We start from the raw sequence: 19059 nt of genomic DNA on the forward strand, positions 1-19059 counted from the left end.
CGTCGCAGGAGCTAAACACCCTGAAAAAAAAAAAAAAAAAAAAAAAAAAAAAAAAAAAAAAAGAGAGAGAGAGAGAGAATTCATGTAAGAGTAACAGGATATGATGGAATTAAGGTTGTATTGTACACAAAGGCATTTGGGCTGAATCAGGTCATGAGGAGCGACTGAGTGTTTCAGAGGAAGGGAAGAACACGACAAGAGCAATGATAGCATAAGAAGTTTCCAAATCCTGACTCATCAGGGATGGTTGAAGAAACTGATGTTTATTGTAGAAGAGAGACTCTGGGGAGGAAGGGGAATTTCTGCCAGACTTGGGGAGAATGAGATCACACTGGATAAAGGAAGAAGCTGGCTTGTTTTCTGTAGTCCCAATGACAGGTTGGGGGAAGCAACCAGGGACAGTGGCTAGAAGCTCTCGGGAAACAGACTTTCAGTTCAAATGAGGAAGAACTTCCCATGCATGCTAATTCAGATTTATTGAGGGCCCAGACATAATACTAGGTACCGGGAATGGAGCAGCGATCAGATGGACCAAGTTCCTGCCCTCATGGAGCTCTCAGGAAATGGGCCAGATAGGCCTTAAACAGAATCACCCTAGAGATGACTGTCACAGCCAGAGCCTCCCCAGTATAAGTACAGGCTCCTCCGAGCAGTGTTAGGTCCTTGTCATTGGGGTTGTTGGCAGAAACATGTCAGGAAGGGAGATTCTTGTGCTGGGGGGGTGGTCTGGACTGGATGACTTCTTGTAAGATTCTGTGCCTCTACATGGATTGTGAAATCTTCAGCAACTCTAAATCCCTTAATTAGAGGAGAAGAAATGGCAAGTGATCAATTAGCTTCTCTTAAAAAGCCTACATTTGCATTCTTCCTCTTAACTGGAGTCTGCAATGGTGCGGAGAGTGTGGTCAAGCAGGAATTTCATCCTACAGTAGCTGGGTGACTCCACCTATGAATTGAAAATCATTTAGCTGAAATTGTGACATCGCGTGCAAATTATAGTCTGCCTGAAGGTTGGGGCTGCAGCCACAGCTGTGGTGCAATCTTCCAGCAGCTAACATTAAGTTGGCTGGGGCAGACTCCTGGCCGGGCCCTGCTGCTGGTCAGTTAACAAGCTATGGGAGAGTTTGGCCTGGGCAGTAGCGGAGGGGAGAAGGAGGCTGGATCCTGATGTCTGTGAAACACTAACCTGCCTACAGAGAAGTGTCATCACCACGATTTTCACCATGACTTTTTTTTTAGTTTCTTTCCTTCTTCCATGAGACACACCTAGAGAATGAGAGAGAGGGGCACCCATAACAAAACCTTCATACCACAACACCCATCTCAGACAACCCAGATCATGGGCACACTCACATACTCAGGGAGGTTCCAGGACACAAACCAGGACCTTTCTCATGTAGGTTGTGTTTTGGTACCACTGCACCATCGCCTGACTCTGCCATGGTCTTGAACCTCAACTACAGCCCTGGGAGGTCTGCGGGTTGGGCTGCTAAAGACACTGAGAGTCAAAGAAGAGAATTTGACTGACGTCACATAGCAGGCAAGCGACAGAACCTAGCTTTGAATATCATCTTCCTTTTCCAACTTGGAGTATTTTTCTACCACACTTCATTGTGGTCAAGACTGATCAGCTATAGTCCTTTCCAAGGGAAGACCAAGAGATTGGTGGTCAGGCACCACTGTCCAAACCTGTGGGTCCCCTTGACGAGCTGTAATGCTCAGGACTCAGGGGTTTTTGAAAGATAATAACAAGAATGCTATTAACATAAACCTCTTATACTGAGCTGCTCTGGACACCATGCTAAGCTAAGCACTTCATATTCGTTTCTTCTTTAATTCTCATAGTAATTCTACTATGTTTTACAGATAGAAAGGAGGTGCTCTGAGAGGTGAGGAGATTTAGCATAGCCAGGATGTGGGCCCAAGTCTGTGTGATATCAGGTTCCTCCCTAAGGGTCACTCTGCCTCCCCATCACCTCTACAGGTTGTTTTGTTAGATCATTGAAAAGAATGCTCAGGGACCAGAAGATAGCATAATGGTTACATTCCTGGACTCCCACGTAGTTTACTGCAGTTCAAGTCCCGGACCTGGCAACTTAAAGCTCACACCAGGCACATGTGCATGCATGCCCCAAACCCTGAGAGAATGGAGAAGAAGGGATTGCAGTATGGCCATCCCACCCTAGGGGGTGATTTCTCTCTCCCTCTCTGTTTCTTTAGTGAGCACATGTACCCTATAGCAAAAATATCTCTAGAAAAGAATGCTTGAGGTTCAGTGTTTCATGGCTCCCAGGTCAACAGCAATGACAGTGATAAGAGTAATAAGCAAAATCCCTTTTTCATTTTTTATTTTTTATTATTTATACATTTAATCACTATACATCATTTAGATTTTAAAGAGACTTTACCCAGCATGACACACACCTCAGTTCAGCCCAGTTGAGCACATATGCACATCCTTAGCAACAAATAATAAACCATACATATCCACATCCCACAAATGCCTTACCTCTCTGTTTTTTCCTCAAATTTCCTTTCCTATGCTCTTCCCCTATCCCACTCTTTCCACTTTGGCTCTAGTATCCATAACAATTTTTAATGCGTGTATTTGCTCCAGTCTTTCCGTCTCTGCCATAGAGTGCTGACAGTTGGTATATGTTAAGGGGAGACATACAATATCTCTCTTTCATAGCCTGACTTACTTCACTTAGCAACAGATCTTCCATATTTGTCCACTTTCTATCAAATTCCAGGGCCTTGTTTTTTATGGCTGAATAGTATTCCATGGAGTATATGTGCCACATTTTTTCAATCCATTCATCCATTTGTGGACATTTGGGTTGGGAAAAAAACCTTTTTCTTATGCCACACTTAAGAGCCACTCATCTGTCCCATCCAATTCGCCTGGCCGTTCTTGGGTTTCCTGGCAGGACTAACTCAGCATAATGAGGGCCTTGCCCAGAGTCACAGCTAGAGCCATCACAGGGCCAACCCCACTCTCAAACATCCTCATTAAGGTCAGCACTCTTTGCCATATACCCCTCTACTCCCTTTTCCCTTCTCTCACCTACCAGAGCCAACAGCAGGTAGCACTCTGTCTGGCGTGGGTGCAGAGTCAACAGGGGCTCAGGGAGTCTGAATTCCCACCACATTTAGGCAGCCAACCTCAGAGGGTAAACAGACAGAACCTAGAGTAGCTTACATGTGGATCTGAGTCTCATGACTGCACGGACCTGGCTTGGTCTTTCCCCTGTAAGGTAGCAGTAATGGCAGTACCTATGTCATAGAGAAGAGATGAAGCGAGAGAGAGAGTAATATATGTGGACTGGTTAGCCAGTGCCTGCCCATCAAAAGCACCAAATCAATGGTAGTTATGATTCCATTTTTTGCAGTAATTGATTGACTCACTTATTCAAATATCTGTGTGTCCCTGCCAGATGTCAAGTCCTACACTAAGAAAGAAGATATGAATATGCAGCCTGTATCTTCAAGATCAGTCTAGGAATGGAGACAGATGCAAACAGGTAGTTTCAGATAGTGCAACACATTTGCTGATGGAAGTACTAAAATGTACAAAGGCAGCAGGAGCCCAGAGGACAGAGAAAGGAGTCGATTCTCTCTTTTCCATTTTTTCCAAGCCACCTGTCTACTCAGTCTTGCCTTTCTCATGAGTCACATTCCTACCTTCTCCTGAAAGACCCATCTTTGTCATTCTGGTGCTTGGTCTTCATTGCCCACACCAGTGCCAGGGGAAGCCTGGGGAAATGTCTACTAAGTCATCAATTTTCTGAAGCATTACTTTCCTTCTTTTTTCTTGGAGAGAATTTTTTTTTTGCTATAGGGTGTGTACACTCACCAGAGACACAGAGAGAGATAGAGAGACAGAAAGTGATAAATTACCCCCAAGGGGGGATAGCCACACAACAATCCCTTCTCCATTCTCCTCTTGGGGCTTTGGGCACATATGCACACGTGCCTGGTGTGAGTTTTAAACTGCCAGGTTCAGGGCTTGAACCACAGCCAACTATGTGGGAGTCCAGCGACATAACCATTGTGCCATCTCCTAGTCCCATCTTTATTTATTTGTTAGAGATTTTTGCTGTAGGACACATGTGTTCACCAGAGAAAGAGAGAAACCGAACGCAAGAAATCACTCCCAAGAGGAGGGTGGTCAAGCCACAGTCCCTGCTCTTTTATTCTCCTCTTGGGATTTTGGGCACACACGCGCACATGCCCAGCATAGGTTTCAAGCTGCCAGGTTTGAGACTCGAATCCAGATGAATCTAGTGACATAACCATTATGCCATCTGCTAGTCCCTGAAGCATTATTTCATATAAATTCATTTTAATTCCCTTGTCTGTCACAGGAACCTTGGTACTTATAACTAGCGAGGATCTTTGAGAAAGCATAACCCCTTAAAACCAAGCAGACAAAAAATATATAGAATGCAGAGCCTCTCCCCATACCACTCCTTTTCCTTTTCTTTTTTCTTTTTTTTTTAAAGAGATCTGGAAGTTAGGACCAGAAAGGGCCAGTGACTTGACTTACTCTGCAGTTCAGGGAGAACACATGGTAGGACCATCTGCCTCATTAAATGGAGTATTTTCTCTCCCAGTCTGGATTGAAACTGACATTCAATTCCAGATTATATCTGGGTTTAATCCATGATGGTACTTATACCTGCACTTTCCACTTGCATGTTCTCATTTGATCACACCTGCAACTTATGCATTGAGAAGAGTGATCCTTCTCTGGCACGATTATTCCCAGTCACAAGCCTGGAGGCTTTCAGGTTCACAATTTAGCCATGGCCCAGGGTCCAGCTCTCATCAGAACCAAGGGCTTCTAACTCTTCCTGCTACAGAGTAACCCTGATCAAACAAACCACGATGTGTCTGACATCCCTTGTGCAAGTGGAAAAATGCTAATATATGTGTTTACTGAGAAAGAACTACACAATTTTTTACTTCTGGGTTCTGCTGAGATGTTTCTCTGACCCAGAGAAGACTTCCCGGTATCAACTCTGGATAAGATACTTCAAGAAATGCATGGCATAGTTTCTCAAGTCCTTCTGTCCAAAAAGTTGTTCATCTTTAAAAAAAAAAAAAGATAAAGCAAACCATTTGAGGGTGTGTGTGTGTGTGTGTGTGTGTGTGTGTGTGTGTGTGTGGTTTCTAGCTCTCATCAGAACCAAGGGCTTCTAACTCTTCCTGCTACAGAGTAACCCTGATCAAACAAACCACGATGTGTCTGACATCCCTTGTGCAAGTGGAAAAATGCTAATATATGTGTTTACTGAGAAAGAACTACACAATTTTTTACTTCTGGGTTCTGCTGAGATGTTTCTCTGACCCAGAGAAGACTTCCCGGTATCAACTCTGGATAAGATACTTCAAGAAATGCATGGCATAGTTTCTCAAGTCCTTCTGTCCAAAAAGTTGTTCATCTTTAAAAAAAAAAAAAAGATAAAGCAAACCATTTGAGGGTGTGTGTGTGTGTGTGTGTGTGTGTGTGTGTGTGTGTGGTTTCTTATCTCCCCCTTTCCTCAAGTAGGTGTTGCACAAATATGATGATCTTCCATTGGGTGACCAGGATGTCGTAAGTGAAATGTTTACAGGCACTACAGGAATGACTTGGTGCCTCGCCCACCTCATTAGAATTCTAATTGGGGTGTGTAGGAGCGCCTTCTATAAATGGTAAGGCAATCCCCACCAGCCCGTCTCCCCACACCTGCGGTGTCATTCCCAGACGATCCGAGACAAGGCAGACGGCGAACGATGGCTGGTGAGTGCGTGGCATCTTCTCTGCCAGGCCCTTGCTGGAAACCCATGCTTCCCTGGGCCAGCTTGCGAGGCCAGTGTCCAGCCAGGACAACTCTCTGCCTTGGGGGCTCTGAAGGCTGGATCTTACTGTTTTAGGGTTCTATTCCTAGGCGACCCTTTTCCAGGGACTGCCTGGTTCCTCTAGCACATCCCCATGGATAGGTTGATTAGACTGTAGCTCTGAGTAATGGGCAAGGTACCCAGTGCAGGTGGAGGTCGTGTCCCCTTAGGGGACAAGCTTTACTTTCCTGGTGTTTCTTTTACACACCAGTCTCCCCTTGTGAAGTCAGGCCAGATGGCACATGCATCCCATTTCTCAGGATAGCTTTACCCTGCTGGCAGTAGCTTAGGCAAAGAAAAGCACATCTCTGAGATCAGGGAGGGAGTGAATGACAGCATGTAAGATGATTTGAAAGAAACCATCAGCACTGCTGGAATGCTCCTAAGTAAACTATGCATCCGGAAGCACCAGCTGGCTCTTTGAAAGTGACTGCCCGAGATCAGAAGCCTCTCAGTAGCACAAGGAGCAGGCTTACCAGGAGATCAGGAAGTGGTGGGGAGAACAACAAGAAGTGCAGGTTCTTGAGCTCTGTGGTTACCATCGAGGATTTGGGCCCTTTGTTAATCAGCACCCCTGCTGAGCCCCATGTTAATTATTGCCTGTCACAGTGCTCAGCCTAGTGGGTTGACAGCAGAGACGCCAAACCCAAACAAGTCATGAGTCAAACCTGCAAAATATTGTGAATGGCAGTTAGGACCACGGCAAGGTTTGTGGAAGAAATCACCGAGCCAGGTGCAAAAGGCAGATGCTGACTACTTCGGAAATGACACAGAGCAGGACAGAGTGGTTACAAAAATGCCCCTTCTTCCCCTGCTTGCTTCTAAGAATATCCTGCATGGCTGGGATGCTCAAAGAGCTCTGGATCCTGCAGCCTTTAACAAAGGGGTATGTTAGCTGTCATCTAGCCTGTCTCCCTCCATCCCGCAGTAGGACACTGAGGCCCAGGAAGGGGTGGGTTCTTACCAAGGACACACAGCAAGCTGGTAGCAGAGCCTAACTAGGTCCCATCAGCACCCTTTCTACTGGGTCCTGCCACCAAAGGTGAGCTCATGTGAGACTGCATGTGACATTGGAGGGCATAGAAACGCCATCCTGCCCTTGGTTTCCCCTTTGAGCTCCGTCACCAACTGCTTGTTTGCCCCCTGCCACTACAGAGTCTCAAGTGTACAAGATGAAGGGCTTGAAATAGATGGGCTTTGGGGCTCCGTCTAGTACTGAATCTCTTTCTCCACGTAAAGGAAACCAGGGACAGGAAGCAGATGGGTCCCACCAAGTGCCCAGCCCTCCAAGGTCGGCACTCACATCCCTGTCCATGACCTTCAGTGGACCCACATGAGCAGCTAGCCCATTGAAAGCCAGCCTGCTTGACACCATGGAGGCCCAGGGTGTCAGATGCCTGTGATTCATGGAGACACTGAGCTCGTAGAGCTTAGATCTAAGTCAACCAAAAATGTGTAAGGTCACACAGAACGTGGACAATGATTTGTTGGGAGAAAGTAAATTTTTCAAACAGTAGAAGAGAGAAAGGTGAAGACATTTTGTCCCTTAAATTTGTCACACAGACAGTTCTGCCCCTAGTGGGTAAGCCACTGTTTCTTGAATAAATAATTTACTTATTGGGACCAGCAGATGGCGTAATGGTTATGCTGCTGGACTCTCACGTAGTAGACTGCAGTTTGAGTCCAGGACCCAGTGGCTTAAAACACGCCGGGCACATGCGCTTGTGTGCCCAAAATCCCGAGAAAAGAATGGAGGATATGGGATCGCGGCATGGCCATGCCCTATGGGGGATGATTTCTCGCATTCTGTCTCCCTCCCGTGAGGGCACATACCCTATAGCAAAAATCTCTCTGAAAAAAATCTCTTACTGGACAGCTAAGGAAAGGATCTGTGTTAGGTGCAGTGAGAAACAGGAATAAACGCGATGCAATTTCTGTCTTCGGCAACAGTCTGATTGCTCTTGGTGACACCAGTTTATAGGAAAGGAACATACAAGGTAGACTGTCAGTAGCTGCATGACTAATACAAACAAGTGCGGTGGGGGCCGGGCAGGGGAGAATTCATTTTGTCTGGGATTTGGCATAGAGAAAAGGAAGGTAAATGGCTCTTAGCCGTGGATGATGATTGTACTTGGTCTGGGGTGGTTTGGTTCGGTGAGAAGTGCTTTGGGCAAAGGGAATGGAAAAATAAATATGGGTGTGTAGGCAAGTGTGACCCAGGGCACTGATGATCACGTGTGTTGGTTTGAGTGGACTCCGTGTCCAGCTCCTAGTTTAAGATTCTTGCTGGAATGAGAGGGGGTTCAGTTAGTCCAGTGTTCAGTTATTCCATAATCCTACGGTTCAGCGATTAAGTGGGCAACCTGAGCAGTGAATGGGAGTCACGGCAGGGAAGGAAGACCTGGTAGTGTCCTGCCCCAAGGGCCTGGCAGCCCCAGAATGAGCGCAGATGTTGGGCCAACATGAAGGCCACTTAGAGGCCCTGGGTTAGAGGCTGGGTCCTCAGGGAACAAACCTGGACCTCAGACCTCTTCCTACAAAAGACTTGAACCTCTGTTTTGGAGACTAGCAGTTGTTCTGCCAGAATAGTCACTTTTCTTGGCAACTACTTTGTTGGACGAAGCACTGGCCTTGGTGTCAGGGAATTATCTTCTCTTGACTCATTTGCCCAGTTTCCAGAAGACGTGTAACATCTGGGGCCTTTGGGTCTGCCACAAGATATTTCTCTCTAGAGCTGGGACACCAGTGATTCTTTCTCCCATGGATGCAGTCAGGAATTGGTCCTAGGTTCCTGCCACCTTCTCTTTTGTAAATCTTCTAGAAGCTTCCTAGGATCTCCTTACTTTTATTTATTTCTGTATTTATTTTAATTTTGTCAGAGGGCATGTATGCTTGCTGGAGAGTGATGGGGGTTGGGTGTTGAGATGGGGTGGGGGAAAAGAAAACACCTCCCCCTAGGCATAGTCATGCCCCAATCCCTTCTCCATCTTTTCTTCATTTTGATATTTTGGGCACATATGCTCATGTGCTGTGTTTTTCAAGTTGCCATGTCCAGGACTCAAACCATGTAGTCAGCCAACCTTACCCACCAGGCCATGGGCTGACCTTCATTTTTTTTTTTTTTAAGTGTATTTATTTACTCTTAGAAGAGAGTCAGTCACTCTTAACCCGGTCCTCATGCCACCCTCTACCCACAGTTCCACACAGCTTGACTCGCAGGCATGTGCATACCCAGTGTGCTCAGGGAAGTCTCAGGACCCAAACCCAAGACCTTTTCCATGTGGATGCAATGGTGTTAGCACTGCACCATCACCTGGCCCCTCTCCTCATGTTCCGTCAGCCACCTGGTCTAGAGCACTGTCTGCACTCTCTCTGAAAAGGGGATTGCTGGGAACCAGCAGTTAGCGTAATGGCTATGTCGCTGGACTCTCACGTAGTCGACCATGGTTCACGTCCCGGACCCGGTGGCTTAGAACTCACGCCGGGCGCGTGTGTGTGCATGCCCAAGATCCCGAGAGGAGAATGGAGAAGGGATTGCGGTGTGACCATCCCCCCTGGGGGTGATTTCTCGCTTTCTGTCTCTATGTCTCTCTCTGTCTGTCTGGAGAGCGCATGCGCCCTATAGCATAAACCTCTTCCAAAAAAAAAAAAAAAGATAAAAAAGTGGATTGCCCCTCTGGACTCAGAGCTCAATGCTTGCAATGAGGACCAGCTGCCTCCTCCCTGCCCCAGCCCACCTGCTTTCCTTCACTTGAGACAGCAGCCACTCCCTGTCCTTCAGATACAAACCTGCTAAGGAATGTGGGCTGCCCATATTTCACCTTTCGTTACTGCAGAATTATCAATATATACGGAGACAGGGGAGCTGAAGGGTTAAGACCGCAAGCAGATTGAAGCTCGCCTCTGTCTTTATTAGCAGAATGATCTTGGGCAGGTTCCTTAACCTGCGTGCCTCAGTATCCTCACCCCTAAAATGACCATATTGTGGTATGCACCTCACAGGTACTCAGTCAACACAGCCTGTTATTACTTGGAGATTTCTTTTGTAAGCCTGTTTTTTGCTTGCCTTGGGAGCTTAAAAAAAAAACTCTTATGATGGGCTAACCCTATGGCTCAGTGGTTAAGCTCTTTGCATGGATCCCATAAGGTCAGCTGCAGTTAGAATCCTGGCCCCAGCAACGTAGATGACACACCAGGCACATGTGTGTGTGCGTGAGCCCACAATCCTGACCAGATGGGGAAATGGAAGAAGGATTATGATGCGAGCATGCCTCATTGGGGAATGCTCACTTGCTCCCTCTCTCCCTCTCTCTCACTGGTGAGTGCACACTCCCTCTGGCATTAAAAAGAAGAAGAGGAGGAGGAGGAAGAGGAAGAAGAAGAAAAATAAAAAAAGAAAACCTTTATGAGATGAAATCCATTTTCAAATCAAGCCTGATTTCCAGGGAACTTTTTTTTTTTAAGGGATTTTTGCTATAGGGCACGGGTGCTGGCCAGAGAGACAGGAGACAGAGAGACAGAAAGAGAGAAATCACCACCCAGGGGGAATGTCCACACCTCCATCCCTTTTCTGTTCTCCTTTCGAGATTTTGGGTACACACACACACACACGGCGGCGTGAGTTTCAAGCCATCAGGTCCAGAACTCAGACTGCAGTCGACCACATGGGAATCCAGCACCTTAACCACTATACCAACTGCTGATTCCAAGGGAACTTCTCTTTTAAGAGCCTTCCTAGCATAAGCCTCCCTGAGTCCCTCTCACCAGTCCCCTCCTTGCACTTTAGAGCCCCCTGTTCTGTGTCTGTGTGTTCTCACCTCAGGTACTTTCCCCTCCTGCTGCCTCCAACTGGGAAAGCTGTGCTCTACAGATGGAGCTGTCAGTCTCTCCAAGGGTCACAGGCCAGGGCTGGGGCATGCCCTGAGGCTAGGAAGTTCTTTTTCCTGTTGCTTTGGAGTGGTGAGAACAAAGCTCCAGGGTCTTTGGTAGGGGCTGAGAGATGGGTTCCAGAGGACCCTCCACTCCCCTTTCTAGCCTTATTTTCCTCCTTGGTAAAAAAAGGACAATGACTCCTCCCCTCCCTTCCCTCTCAGAGCTGCTGAGGCTCAGATGAGATAATGAACGTGAAGGAGCTTGATAAGTGTAAACTGATAGATACACAGGCCTAAGGGAGTGATTCAGTCCTCCGATCTTGGCTACGCCTAACCATCACCAGAGGGCTTTGAAAAATACCAATAGCCTTAGTTAGGGAGCTGGATCCCACATGGCCCATTGCCCTATTCCAATCCCAGCCCCGCAGCTAGAAATACATACCAGGTGCATGTTGGCGTGCGAACCTAAAATCTTGACTTGACAGGATGGAGAAATGAAAGATAAAGAATTGCAGCATGAGCACAGTCCATCAGGGCAGGGCCCTCTCCTGGGCCCTCTCTCTCTTTCTCTCTCTTCCTCTCTCTTTCTCTCTCTCTGCGTGTTTTGTCTCTCTCTGGTGATTGCACATTCCCTCTGGCAATTAAGAAATATGTATCAGGACCAGCAGGTGACATGGTGGTCGGAGCACTGGACTCCCCCATGGCCAACTGTGGTTTGAGTCCTGGACCTGGCAGTTTGCTTTCTCACTTTCCCTTTCCATCTCTCTTCCTATCTCTCTCTGGTGAGTGCACATTCCCTATAGCAAATAAACAAAGAAAGAAACAAGGAAAGAAAAAGAACAAAGAAAGAAAGAAAGTTAAATCTTTTTTAAAAACAAAAGAAATATGTATCAGAGTTGTACTTAGAAGTTCTAACTGAACTGGTCTGGATGGGGCTCAGACCAATATAACATTCTCCAGGTGATGACCTCAGTGCAGCCAGACTTGAGAGCCACTGGTCTAGGAGATTCTCAACTTCTCAAAGAAGTAGGCCAAGGAGTCCTGTTGTCTCGGCAGGGAGTAGGCCGTGCATGGTCTTTCTCTCTGGCAACTTGCAGGAACTGGAAGTTATTGCCAACACAACCACCTTGATTGGTGGCAGCAGCAGGGTGGCAGCTTGGAGTCATATTTAGTCAAGCGAACTTGGCTTCCAGTCTGAGGCTGGGTCCAGGCTCTGGCTGAGTATGTGTTATTGGGCAAATGACTTCACCTGACCTTACAAATCCATCATCTATAAAATGGGTGCAGCAACATCAGAGGACTTTTGTGACTATTAAAGGATATGAGGCAGGGAAAATACTCAACACAGTGCCTGGCAGTTCAGTCCTCCATAGCAGCCCATAAATAGTTTGCCCTCTCCTCTGCTCTGGTGTTGCTTTTGCCATTAGATACGAGATACCAAACCATGTGCTCACACCAGCCTCTGGTATGTTATGTGCATTTAACTCAATTTTATTTTTTTTTAAAGAGAGCTTTCCTAGAAGTTGATACGTAGAACTTGTACGTATAAGTCATTGGCCAGAATTAATTCACATGACCACCCAGCTGCAGTGGAGCCTGGGAAATGTAGTGCCTATCAATATGGGGGATTTCCTTACAGGGCAGAGGAGAAAATGGGTATTGGAATAGAGATTTGGCAATCTCTGCCACACTAAGCCTGCTGGTGGCACGGATGTTCTTGGGGAATCACTCAAGATCTGACACTGGAGTTAAGCAACAACTCAGGGAGGCGGCATGGAATCGAGACAAACACTGGCACGAGAGTCCAGAGACGTCCTGCAGCAGGCATATCACCTCTCCAGGGCTCCGTGTTTCCACATCTAGAAGAAGAGCTAGGAGAACGTGACCTGTCCCCAAGTTTCTTTTCCCTCTGATGCTTTTAAGTGTGTAACTTAACTTGATGAGTCAGCTGCAGATGTGGTGCAACTCTCTTTAGCCCTCCCCTTCACCCAGGCTGCTGCAGAAAATAGCCCTAATCCTCATAAATATACACAAAGCTGGAAAGTCAAGAAGAACCTTGGATGGAGGGGTACCTTCTCCCCCATTCCCTCCCTACTCGTTCTGGCAGAGTGGGCTATGACTAGTCAAGGTGGGACAAGTCAGGGAACAACAGGCCCTAGATAAGCCACAGACTGCTTAGGGATGGACAGAGCCAATCCTGGGTTCAGGGGTTAGCCAGGGGAAGGAGAAAGGTTTCAGACCACACCAGAGACTTTGTGAGCTTGCACTTGACCTGCCTGTCCAAGGGTGCCGTTCCCCTTGACTCACCTGCCCTGGAATTGCTCTTTTGGAATGTATTTTCCCCTTCCAGGCACTCTGTCTCTCTTTCCTATCAGGATACAAATACTAGGGGGTGAACAGTGCGTTGCGAGGGCCCCTCACTATCTAGGGTACCTTCTACACTCCAGGTCCTGCATGGGACCCCACATCAGGAGAACCAGGACCACAGCAACAGGGTAGCATTAGTAAGACCTGGTAAAAAGGACACACCATGTTTTCTTCTAGTCTCAATACTTCCATCTATCAAATGTGTGGAGTTTTTTTTCCATACCACGCAAATTCTCCAATTCTCAGCAAAGGCCAATGGCGTGTCCTATGTCTTGCTGGGTTTGACACTAACTAGAGTTAATGCAGACTCCACAAGCTAAGGGCTCAGTCCCATTAGACTGCCCCACCCCGGACACCACTACTGAGTCCAAACCAGTACCTGTGCTTCTGACCAAGCATCACTCCTTCTTCAGATTTGCTAGCACAGCTCACAGAATGCAGGAAAGCCGATTGCCAGTTTGTTATCAAAGGCCACAACTTGGGAAGAACCAGATGGAAGAGATGCGTGGAGTGCAATGTGAGAGAAGGGGTATGGAACGTCCATGCCCTGTCCTGTCTCCATGTGTTCACCAGCCCAGGAAGCTCTCCACAAAGTGTAGGGGTTTTATGGTGACTCTGTTAGGCAGACATGAGTGATTACATCGTTGGTCGTTGGTCATTAAGTCTATCTCCAGGCTCTCTCTCGTCCCTGGGTGTCAGGCCCAAAGTTTCAACTCTGTAATCACCTGTAAGCTCCATATAAGGGAACGGGGAGGGGTTTGTTTTGCTTGAAATCTTTTTTTTTTTTTTTGGCTGTAGAGTTCGCACCTTTGCTAGAGTGAGACAGAGAGAGATAGTAAGAGGGAAAAAGAGAAATCGCCCCTTAAGGGGGTGGTCACATCACAATCGCTTTTCCTCCATTTTCCTCTTGGGATTTTAGGCATGCACACATATATGCCTGGTATGATTTTCAAGCCACCAGGTCTGTGACTCAAGCCACAGTGGGCAATGTGGGAATCCAGCGACTTAACCACCAGGTAGCATGAACATAGAGTTTTACGAAGAAGGACATGGGCCTGTTGGCGGGGATGCAGATACCACCGATAGATACAAAATTCCTCCTTCTCCTCTCTCCTTACCCCTGTGCTTGGCAGAGGGCTGCCTGGGATACACTTTCTACTCTCAGAGAGCCAATGGGTTATCATATGGGGCTTCACCTGGAGAAGGACACGCATCCTTCAGGTTAAGGTTGGAGGGGGTGAAGAATTGCTGGGGAGACTCATGATGTTTGAAACCACAGGTTCTTTTTTTTTTTTCTAAAGCAAAACAGAGAGTAAAGCTCAAATCTCAAGTGTCTGGAATGTTCAGCAGTTGGTGAACAAGGTTGGTAGGAGGCAGGGGTTAAAAAGGTGATAACCAGCCACCATGGTGCTGCTGCACAGTATTCCACCATGCTGAGGCCGTACGGGTAGGTCCCAGGTTCACATCCCCTTGCACACCACGAGTGCGCATGTGTCTGCGATTCTGGCTGAAGCTGGGGGTAGGATCTTCTGGGGATGCCTCTCACTGTCTTTCTCTTTTTCTCACTTTCTGTTTCCTTCTCTCATGGAAGAAAGAAATACTTTCAGAAATTAGTGAGAGGTCATTGCCCTGGAGAGACTTAGCATCTGGCAGTCCAGCTATGTGCAAGCCACATAGAGCTCAAGGTTTGCTGGAGAGATCAAGCCCTTGATCTGAGCTGAATCCACTTGATATTTACATATAGGAATGCCCATCTTTTTTTCTCCCTCCCTCCAATCCTCCTGTCTTCCCTTTCTCTTTTCTTCAACACTGGATTGCATGAATGTTTTACTGTTTGTCGAGAAAGTCATGATGCCCATTTGCATAAAAAAACATAGAAAAATACATCATGACTTCCCAACGACCTAAGAGTTCCCCTGAATGTGTGCAAGAATGTGTTAATTTATTCTTTCAATGAATATTTGTTGAATGAATGAATGAATGAGTGGGCCCTGAGCTGGGGGAAGATCACCTCCTTAGCCCCTCTCTGCAGTAACAACGTTTGGTTCCCAGGGAGCCTGTATTTTATTCCACAAACTCTGCCCAGTATCCAAAGCTGCTGTGGTGGTAGCCCCTCCCCAGTCCTGCTCCAGCCCCCTACTCACTCCTGTCTCACTGTTCTCTCTTCTCTGTGCAGGGCCTCTGCTCTAGCCAAATAACAGGCCACACCCTCCTGTGCTTTAGGAGCCCCTCTTCCCACGTCCAGAGAGCAGGCTGCTCCTCTGGCACCTGACAAAATTCTCTCTCCTTTCAAGGCCTAGCATTTTCAGAGAAGATTTTTTTTTAAGAATGATTTTTATTTATGTTTATTTATTATTATTTTCCAGTTTTATCAGCGAGAGATAGAGAAAGAGAGAGGGAAAGTGAGAAAGCAAGCCACCAGGTCTGAGACTCGAACCGTGGTTGACCGGGTGGGAGTCCAACACCTTTAACCACCATGCTACCTGCCAGCTCCTCAGTGAAGCTTTTTCTGATCCCAGTCACTAACTGAAAATGACTTTCTCCTGCCTGCATCTCTCACACACCTTTCACTGGGTGTGGGATTCACCACGTTTTGTCATTCATTGTCATTTATGCTGGGCTCACCCATCACTGAAGTTGATGTGTAGCTAAAATGTACAAATGTAGGCCAGCAGGTGGCATGGTGATTAAGGCACTGGACTCCCACATGGTCAACTGCAGTTGACTCTTGAACTCAGCAGCTTGAAAATCATGCCGGGCACATGTGTGTGCAGCCCAAAATCCCAAGAGGAGAATGGAGGATGAGGGACTGTGGCATGGCCATCCCCCAGGTGGGGGGAGGGGCAGGGGTCATTTCAAACTTCCCCTCTCACTGTCTCTCTGTGTGTCCTATGACAAATAAAAACTTTTAAAAATGTACAACTGTAAAAAAAAATTAGTTTTAACTACTGAAAATACATTTCACACTCCCAGGTTTGTGTCTAATTTAGTGTCTTACAAATAATAGGTGCTCTATTCATTGAGTGAATAATACCCATATTCCTCTCTTCTTACGGACTAAAGATTTAGCTTTAATTATGTGGCCATTTTTTTAAAAAATTATTTTATTTAACTTTATTTATTTATTCACTTATTTAAATTTGACCAGGGAGGGACAGAGTAAGAAAAGGAAAGTGAGAAAGCAAGCCACCAGGTCCGGGACTTGAACTGCAGTGGGCCATGTGGGATTCCAGCACCCCCAACCACCATGCCACTGCTGGCTCCTATGATGGCCATTTTATGGCATTAGTTTTCTCTTTGTTTATTCGTTCCTTCATCCATTTATTTATTGCATTATCCTAAGACAGTGAAGCAATGTGTTAGGCATCACAATATAATGATCGAGAAGACACAGTCTAATGGAGACAGACATGTATATAAAAAGTCATATCTGGCAACTGGGATGGACCATCACTCTCTCATCATTGTTGTGACCTCATCATAAAGACAGAGATCCAACCAGCCCTCTGACCTGGTGATTAAGGAAGCCAGATCCCACATGGGTGATTGCATAGTTCAAATCTCAGCCCGGCAGCTTAAAAAACACACCAAGTATGTATGTGTGTGTCCCAGATGCTGGCAGAATAGAGAGATGGAGAAGAGATCGTGGCATGATCACGCCCCATTGTGACATGCCTTCTCACTCTCTGTCTCTCTGTCTCTCTGAGGCAATGGCATGCATCCTCTGGCAAATAAAATAAGTAAATAAACCAATAAAGACAGAAATCGGTTTGGTTTGCAGAGGAACGGATGGCTTACCATCTCAAACAGAATTCAAATAAGATTTCTTGAAAGGTATATGTGAGCTAAACTATGTCATGGAATCTCACATACACTATTCTCAGTTTAGCTCCATCACCTCCATAATCATGTGAGAAAAAGTGGGGAAGGGTAGCTTTTGAGACATTTGTCCTCAGGGTCTTATCTGGGCATTTCTTGGGCCTTTGACCTGCTCCTACATCTGCTTCTTACCAGTGAACACTTGCCAGTCCCCTCTGGGTGGGGGATTTGCAGGCCTAGGGGTGCTGCCCGGGGTCCTGGTTGGCCTCCCAGCCTGAGAAGCCCAGGCCAACACCAAGGCATTGGGAATATTAAGAAGGAAAAGGATATGTACGGAGAGGTTTGCTGGAGGTTGGCGTGATAAGAGCACTTGGTGTCTGAGGAGACAGAAGGGACAAGAAAACAAGGCAAGCCAGGTGGTGCATTTCAGAGCGTCCTCCTCGGTTCTGGTGAAGGCCCCATCCACAGAGCAAGGAGAGATATGCCGAAGGGACAGAACGCAGGTGCTCTGGTGACATGCTGCTTCTGGCTGGGTATGTGAGGCTTCACTGACCATTTGGCTCTTCCCCAAGGGCTGCGTGACAGTTCACCAGGTGGGACGGGAAGGGCACTCGTAGCAGCAGGAACAGCATTGAGGAGGCCCAGCTGTCTGAAAGGGCAGAGCATGCTCTGTGATCTTGTGTCATGTGACTTGGGGAAGCCGAGTCCAGAAAGACCGAATGGGAACAGATTGGAACCTTCTTGCTTTGCAGGATCAAGGCCTTTGGATTTTCATGTGATTCTTCCTAGAAGCTTGGCTCTGTCTTGAATATCCTCACCCCAGAGCTGGCCTTTTGGTAACCAAACCTTTTCCCCATGCCATCATTTCTTGCCTCTCAGAAATTCTTCTTTCTGTCTCACAGCTTTAGAACTCCAGAATTTCAACTGGCAGGTGAGCTCCAACCGGCAGGCGCATCACACAGACAAGTTCTCCAGCCAGAATCTCATCTGCCGGAGAGGCCAACCCTTCTTTGTCTTAATGACCTTCAACCGAAAGTTTGGCTCTGGAGATGATCTGAGTTTCACGGTCCTCACAGGTACCTGCTCGCTCCGCTGCCCCCAATCCCTCCACACATGTACACCTGCGTACCTCTTGGGACTGCACATCCCAGAGCTAATGGCAGCCACACTGGGATCACTAGGCGTCAGACTCCAGCCCAGCTCTGCTGTTGTTTCAGTGTGATCTTGGGCAAGTTTTTGCCCATCTCTGAGCCTACGAGTCATTATCATCAAATCAAGAAGGATCTGACCCACATGGTCTCTCCAGTTACTTCCAAGACTGTGTGTGGTTCTTCATTGGCTGATGTTCCTAGAGAGTCCCTGTGGTTGTATTGGAACCTGATCTCTCCCCACTGTCTGACTGGCACGTCTTGCTTGCCTTCATCTTCTGTTTTCTTTGGCAGGGCCTGCCCCCTCTGAGTCAGCCAAGACGAAGGCGGTGTTTCCACTCTCCAGTGGGACCAATAGTGGCGGCTGGAGTGCAAGGCTCGAGAACAACAATAACAACAATCTGGCCGTCGCTATCTCCAGTCCTGCCAATGCACCCATAGGATTGTACACGCTGAACCTTCAGATTTCCTCCCAGGGCAGCGTCTCCTCTTTGAAACTTGGGACGTTCATGCTGCTCTTTAACCCCTGGCAGCAAGGTAGGCCCCTACACACTCATACTCCCAGCCATCCCCTAAGCAGTGACTATGGGAAGGGGATGGGGGAATGATTTCCACAGACTCAGGTTTGGTTAGGGAAAGGGAGTGGGCTATGGAAAGAATATAGAAGCTGAGGGCAGTCCTACTGCTTAACCAGCTGTGAGTCTGGACAGTCACTCTATGCCTCTGAGCTTCGAATTCTTCACCATTAAACCAGGCTAGCTCCAAGACCAACTAGTTAAGGGAGCCAGATCCCATACAACCAACTGTGTGGTTTGCATCTCGGTCCCAGTGGCTTGAAAAACATGTCAGGTGTGTGTGCTTCCATGTCCTAAATCCCTACAGGATGGAGAAATAGAGGAGAAGGGATTGTGGTGTGACTACGTTTCTTTGGGGAGTACTTTCTCTCTCTTCCTCTTTCTGTCTGTCTCTGG

The 19059-nt window shown here is 47.1% G+C and overlaps 1 protein-coding gene and 1 long non-coding RNA gene across 2 annotated transcripts in view; one reads left to right on the forward strand and one right to left on the reverse strand.

The window, feature by feature from the left end:
- The window catches only part of TGM3 (transglutaminase 3), a 164834-nt gene that overhangs the window by 113229 nt on the left and 32546 nt on the right, over positions 1-19059 (forward strand). Inside the window, exons 3-4 of the mRNA XM_006163928.3 lie at positions 17843-18016; positions 18383-18625. Of these exons, the coding sequence (XP_006163990.1) occupies positions 17843-18016; positions 18383-18625 (417 nt within the window). The remainder of the gene's footprint in view (positions 1-17842; positions 18017-18382; positions 18626-19059) is intronic.
- LOC102491559 (uncharacterized) lies at positions 677-3147 on the reverse strand. The gene is made up of 3 exons (XR_336781.1): positions 3072-3147; positions 1187-1266; positions 677-946 (listed from the first exon to the last, which is right to left on the reverse strand). It is a non-coding gene; the product is annotated as an uncharacterized LOC102491559 (long non-coding RNA).

The sequence above is a fragment of the Tupaia chinensis genome, unplaced genomic scaffold (assembly GCF_000334495.1).
Source record: "Tupaia chinensis unplaced genomic scaffold, TupChi_1.0 Scaffold143574_1, whole genome shotgun sequence".
In the NCBI taxonomy this organism is placed as follows: domain Eukaryota; kingdom Metazoa; phylum Chordata; class Mammalia; order Scandentia; family Tupaiidae; genus Tupaia; species Tupaia belangeri.